The sequence below is a fragment of the Cryptomeria japonica genome, chromosome 5 (assembly GCF_030272615.1).
Source record: "Cryptomeria japonica chromosome 5, Sugi_1.0, whole genome shotgun sequence".
NCBI classification, from domain to species: Eukaryota; Viridiplantae; Streptophyta; class Pinopsida; order Cupressales; family Cupressaceae; genus Cryptomeria; species Cryptomeria japonica.
The window spans coordinates 213,353,388-213,360,510 of NC_081409.1; the positions used below are offsets into that span (position 1 = coordinate 213,353,388).

Consider the following 7,123-nt stretch of genomic DNA (forward strand, 5'->3'; position numbering starts at 1 on the left):
ATATAATAAGATTACTCACAAAATTCCTCAAGCCAAGAGACCAACTACAGATAATCAGCGATGTTTCTTCGTAAATTCCATGCCACCCAACGTAGGATTTCACCTTAGAAGAAGTAGGCTGGCAGACCTAGAGACTGCACAAAATAAGGCTATACAACTTGAAGATGATCTGATAATAGCTGACAAATGGAGGAAAGATGTACAAACTCCTCAGGGACAATCTCAGGCTTCTACGTCATCTACCGATCCGGTTGTTTAGTAGCTTGTTAATGATATGATTGCTTTAAAGAGGCAGATACCTAAGCCTGGAAACTCTTATCCACAACCTTATTAGGATATAAGCAGGAGAACTTCAAATCAATATAACTATGGATGACTGTTGCAACTTCCTACAGTTCCACAAAGATTACAGATAGAGGCACCTCCTGACAAAGGTGTCATGTGTTCATTCCATCTTACCACTGATCATGATGGGGTTTCATGTCCTGATATGATAAGACATGTTCAAATGCAAAACACAAAGGATGAATTAGGAGAGTTCACCAAAGAAGAAAGAATTCAAGAGGTACCTGGCGACTCTAGAACATTCTACCTTGAATATGAGTCAGATTCAGAAAAAGGTAGTAACACTTTGGCAACTCTTGAAGGTTCTTCAGGTGTGATTCTAACAAGGAATCAATGAACCTACCAGCCTTCTTCCTTTGTCAACCCTTCTAGAAGCAATTTCAAAGGCAAAGATCTCCCAGGTAATAGTTTTTCAAAGATTCCTAAGGTTAAGATTTTGCAAAGGTACCATGAAGATCATAAGAGCTCTTCCTCTTCTTCCTCCTTTGATATCATCGAATTCTGTAAGGCCTCTACCGTTCAACTTCCTACCACTGAGTATTTAAAGCTTAACCACAAAGAGTTGGATAAATTGGTCAAATACATTAAAGGAGATTCCTTTTCGGAGTCTCAAGTACATGGATGTATGGAAAATAGTGATTTAGCTGCTGCAGAGGGGTCTTCATCCATCCCCTCCTCATTAGCTAATTTGGTAGATCCCTATGCTTTTCATGATACAAAGTCTGGGCATGATGTTGAGATTCCAAAACCTGAACCTTTCTATATTTCCCTTCTCCTGAATGGCCAAAAGTTAAGTAATTGCATAATTGATTCAGGGGTTTCAAATAATATAATGCCTTTGCCTGTGGCTAAATCTCTAGGTTTGACCCTCACTAAAACATTTGGGAGATGCTTTTCAATGGATGGAAAATAGGTTCCTCTTATTGGTCACGTAAAGGACGTCCAGGCAGTGCTGGCAGCGTGCCCAAACAAAAGAGTAAGATTAACTATATTGGTTGCTGATATTCCGATGACTTACGGAATGCTTCTGAGTAGGACATTTTGCAAATATCTTGGAGGCAAAATCAAAATGGACTAGTCTGAAGCTGTTATTCCCCTTGGAAATCAGAAAATTAATCTTGAACCTAAGCCCAAAAATAAGTATACTATTTTTCCCTCAGATAACCCCAAAGCCCAGATTTTGTTTCAAGAATGTGAGTTTGGAAACTATCTTGTTCTTGCACCTGGTGAAAAGAAAACAGATGAGGCAACTGATGAATTTGATGGACTATGGTAGATGGAGTTTGATGGAAGCTGTGCTAACTCCGGTTCTAGAGCAGGGGTGGTTTTGCTATCACCAACAGGCAATATTTTCCCCTTTTCCTTCAAATTGGATTTTAAGAACATTAATAATACTGCTGAATATGAGGCACTATTATTGGGATTAAGTGAGGCTAAATGTAAAGGAATTAAGTTGCTTAAAGTCAAAGGTGATGTAGAGTTAATCATTAGGTAGGTGAGGAATGTCTATACGGTTAAGAATGACAGGTTGAGGCATTACAGGAATAGTGTTTGGGATGAGTTAGAATTTTTTGATGCCTTCTCGATTGAAGCAATTCCGAGGGAGCAAAATAGTAGGGCAGATTCATTGGCCGTGTCAGCCTCACCTTTATTACCACATCCAGATTTTAAAGATAACTCATATAGGATTGAAATGATCTATAGGCCCAGTGTTCCTGATAATGTAGATCATTAGCAAGTTTTTGATGTAGCTGCATAGATCAAAGATTTCCTAGAATGTGCTCAATCATTCTCTCAGTTATATTTTGAAGGCTCTGAGAATGTTTGCAAAGAGTTTAGTCCAGACCCAGAGGTAGATCCTACAAATAGCTTTATTTAGCTCAAATGTAACAAAATTCCAAAGGGGTTAGTGACACTGTAGAGATTTTTCACCAGAGATGATGCATTCATAGGTAACAAAGTTCCCAAGGATGACGGGAAAGGAAATTATGAGAAAATAAATTTGGGAGATGAAGCTAATCCAAAAGAAGTGACAATAGATAGGTGTTGTTCTATGGAGGAAAAGAGAGCACTTGGTACACTACTTAAGGAATACATTGATGTTTTTGCTTGGTCTTATGACGACCTGAAGGAGTTTAGAAATGGACATTTTCAACATCAGATTCTGCTGAAGCCAGGCGCCTCTCCTTTTAGGCAAAAATTGAGGAATTTTAACCCCATCATGGTGGATGCAATTTCTAAGGAAGTTGAGGAAATGCTTAAGGCCTGAATCATATATCCAATCCACCATTCCACCTAGGTAGCTAACATTGTGCCCATAAGAAAGAAAAATGGGGAAATTCATATTTGTGTTGATTTTCGGAATTTGAATCAAGCAAGCCTAAAGGACAACTACGCCTTACCAAATATGGATAACATTTTGCAGACGGTATCCGGATCAGAGATGATGTCGATGTTGGATGGTTTTTCTGGTTACAACCAGATTACTGTAGCAGAACATGAACAACACAAGACAACGTTCATCACTCCATGGGGAACATTTGCATACAACCGCATGCCTTTTGGTTTAATAAATGCCGGAGCCACTTTTCAAAGGGCTATGGATTCCTCTTTCAAGGATTTCTGAGATAGAATAATTGTAGTTTATCTGGATGACATCATGGTGTTTTCAAAAAAAAGGACAGATCATTTTCGAGATTTGAGTGCAGTATTGTAGCATTGCCGTGAGCATGGGATTTCTTTGAATCCTAAGAAATCAGTTTTTTGTGTCACGGAGGGAAAATTGTTAGGACATATTGTCTCAAAGGAGGGAGTCAAGATTGATCCTGAGAGGGTTAATGCAATTCAGCGTCTCAGTTTACCCTCTAGCCGGACTGGAGTAAGATCGTTCTTTGGTCAAGTGAATTTCTGAAGAAGATTTGTTCCAGAGTTTGCTGAGACCACAAAACACATTGTTGGCTTGCTAAGTGAGCAACATCCTTTTAAGTGGATCGAATAGGCCAAAGATTATTTTGAAAGAATTAAGGGATCAGTTGCAAAGGCGCCCACTCTTGTTAATCCAGATTTCACAAAAGATTTCATTTTGTATTGTTATGCATCGGACCATACTATGTCTAGGATTCTGTTACAGTTGGATGAAAATGGGGCTGAAATGCCCATAGTGTTCATGAGTACTCCGCTCAAGAAGCATGAGCTCAAGTATTCACCTATGGAGAAGCATGCGTATGCTATTGTAAAAGCCGTGAAATAGTTTTGATACTATATCCTTCATTCTCACTCTATAGTTTTTGTTCCAGATTCAGCTGTAAAGAGCATTTTGACTCAGTAGGAGGTTGGACTAAATAAGAGAGCAACTTGGGTGATGAAAATCCAGGAGTATGACTTAGATATTCACCCTACAAAGACAATTAAAGGACAGGGCTTATACAGGTTGATAGTGGAAAATGAGGTGGAAACTGAAGCAGAGTTACCATTAACTCTTTTTGTCGGATTACAGGATACTTGGTTCTCTGATGTGGCCTACTATTGAACTTATGGTAGTTGCCCAAATCATCTATCGGCTAAAGAACAAAGGAATTTAAAATTAAAAGCTACAAAGTATGTAATTTGGCGGGATGTTTTATACAAAAAGGGTTTAGATGGAACATATCTAAGGTGTGTAGATAAACCTCAACAGCAAAAGCTCCTAGAAGCCTATCATGGAGAGGTTTGTGGGGGACACTTCTCATCATCTGTTACTGCTTTCAAAATTCTGAGGAATTGTTTTTATTGGCCTGACATGTTTCCAGATGCTTATGTTCATGTGAAAGAATGTGAGAAATGTCAATTGTTTTCTGGAAAGCCACATTTAGCAGCACTGCCTCTAAGGTCTGTAGTGATAGATGAACCTTTCATGCAGTGGGGCATTGATTTCATAGGCCCAATAAACCCTCATTCCAGTGCGGGTCACATGTATATTTTGACAGCAACCAACTACTTTACTAAGTTGGTAGAGGCCATTCCCAACAAAAAGGTTAACTCAGAGATTGTGTGTAGCTTTCTCAAGGATTACATTCGAGTTCGTTTTGGGGTACCCCAGAAAATTGTGATAGATAATGCATCATATTTCTCCTCTGAAGAGTTGACTTTGTTTTTCTATGATCATCAAATTTCCCTCTCACATTCTTTTGATTATTTCCCACAGGGCAATGGTTTGGCTGAATCTAGCAATAAGAATTTGATAGCCATCATGAACAAGTTAGTTGATGAGAGTGCTCGGAATTGGCATAAGAAGATATATGAGGCTTTATGGGTAGATAGAACCACACCCAAGAGGGCCATTGGAATGGCACCTTTTGACCTTGTGTATGGCGTAGGAGTGAAACTTTCTTTGCCGCTGGAGTTATCAGCAACCAAGCTGCAAATAGTAGTGGAAGATTCCTTCTTTCAAAATGCTTTGGATAAAAGAATCATGTACCTGAAAAAGTTAGAAGAAGAGAGAGAATTTCTGGTGGATAGGATTTCAGAATATTAGAGCCAAGTAAAGAGGATTTTTGACATGCGAGCTCGACCAAGAGGTTTCCTAGTAGGAGATGAGGTGCTGCTATGGGACAAAAGGAGAGAGTCCAAAGGTGCTCACGACAAGTTTGATTTATTGTGGAAGGGCCCTTTTAAAATTTGTGAAGCAGTAGGACAAAATGCATTCAGACTCAACTATGCTGACGGAATGATCATGCCTTATACCTACAATGGCCAAGATCTCAAGCTCTATAAATTGTAAATCCTATGTTTTAGTCGCTTGTACATAGTAGTCTAGGCATTTTTGGTTGTGCCCCTAATCCTTTCCCCTTTGTTTTATGTTTTGCGAAACCAGAGTCTGTGAGTTATTTGCATTTTCCTTTGAAAAATACAATCCCCAGTCAGAGCCAATGTTACCGCGTCATTTATTCCTCATGGCAAGAGTGGGTCATCTTTTCCTTTTTATGTTGGAGTCTTAGTTCATGCCATATTACCTTGGTTCAAGTCCTTAATGCATCCTCAAATCCTTTTTCTAGTCATTTAAGTCAGGTTCACACAATTGATTGAACTCCTTGAACATGTCGAACCATTCTGAACTAGGTTTGAGAGGTTCATTTAGGTTCAATAGGTTCCAAGGTGTTCAGAAAAAGTTTTTCGTACTAACATTTTCTCTAAGTGTTTTGCAGCGGCTCTTTAATAAAGTTTTTCCTGTTCGGTGATATAACATTTGTGTTCAACTTATTGAATTGAGTTCAAAGGGTTCAAATATGTTCAACGTGTTCAACACAGCAAGTGGTCAATAGTTTAATGAAACATACATCTTGAACTACTTGAACACTCAAGAAGTAGGTTCAAGATGTTCATTTGGGTTCAATATTGGTGGGTCCCATGGTTTCTAATGTTTTGGGAAGTGCATTCATTGCTAAATACGAAGAGGTAGAACCATATCTTAAAGTGATGTCATTCTTTGTCTTTTTCGAAGTAAGTGAACGTTTTGGGAACTAGCAGTTTCTTAAAGCATGCTGCCATGCATTTAATGCATGTGTGCGATGGTCTAATCTACCAACTTGCCGCGTCCAAAGTGAAATTGCGAAATCATTGCATTTAATGTGTCTGTATCATTACCTTTCTCAATAAGGTATGAAAATCATTTGTGTTCTGCATTTGCTACTTGCTGCTAGACTTTTGTTTATGTTATCCCTGGATAGGAGTCTTTCTTGCTACTAGCCGTCATTCGATTATGCAGCTGTGAAGGTGAGTCTTTCCTTATTTTCTCCAGTGTTTTCCCTTGCATTTTCTCTCATAAAAAAGGTTTCACTACAATCAAATTTAGGTTTCTTGTTTTGAAGTCATGAAGTCCACTCTACATTTGTTTGGAAACGTCTTTAGCTTGGCATCCACAGAAGCCATAGTTAGTGATACTGACCTGAAAGGAGAGAACCTTGAAGATTTGAAAGAAAGGGTGTTCAAGGGTATTGATAAGTCTTTTTGTATAGAGATTTTGAGTAGTGGACTTTTAGAAGCCACAGCCTTTCCTCCAGCAATTCCTTGTCCAGAGTTGGTTTGGGAGTGTATTGCTAGATATGACCCTGTATCTGAAACTATTAAGAGAGATAATGGTGAAACCCTTCTTGCCATTAACCATGAGGTGATTGCTTCAATTTTCAAGGTACTGGATTACCATTTTTCTAATTTCTCTCCTACCCAGTCAATCAGTGAGTTCAATGCAAATAGAGCGGACATCAAAATAATGTGGCGAAATTGTAGTTGAAGGTCCCTTAGAGAGGTGGTTCTAGGTTACCTAAAAATCCTAACAAGAACCACATGTTGCCACATATCCATGATGTGATGCTTCTATTGCATCAAGCCAGAGGTTCTGTCGAAGCTTATAGCTTTGATGATTGGATATATTGCTATGTGCAATTAGTTTTGGAAGGAAAACAATATTTGGATTGGGCAAAGTTAATTGCTGACTCAATGAGAGAGCAGTTGAGTCTAGCCAAGCAGTTTCAACAAAACTTATTCATGTCCTCATATCTCTTGTATTGTCTAGCTTGTGTTAAGGAGTTAACAGGTGTACCAAAGCAGTTCACTGAGGAAGATGTTCTGGTGTATGAGTTCTATCCTATGCTGCAAAAAGATAATGACCTACAAGATTTCAGAAGGATACACAATGCATTCCTGGGTGATATGTGTCATGAACTGAAGGGTACAAAGGCCAAATGGATTTCAGAGGATGCACAGACCTTGATTAAGAAGTTTGATAGTTTTTACATCCAGT

General features: G+C 38.8%; 1 protein-coding gene across 1 annotated transcript; it reads left to right on the forward strand.

Annotated features, from left to right (window-relative positions):
• The first annotated feature begins 4,294 nt into the window (after window positions 1–4,294).
• On the forward strand, window positions 4,295–4,858 carry LOC131030177 (uncharacterized). The gene has a single exon (XM_057960875.1). It carries the CDS (start codon window positions 4,295–4,297, stop codon window positions 4,856–4,858), a length of 564 nt encoding a protein of 187 aa, XP_057816858.1.
• The last annotated feature ends 2,265 nt before the right edge of the window (window positions 4,859–7,123 follow it).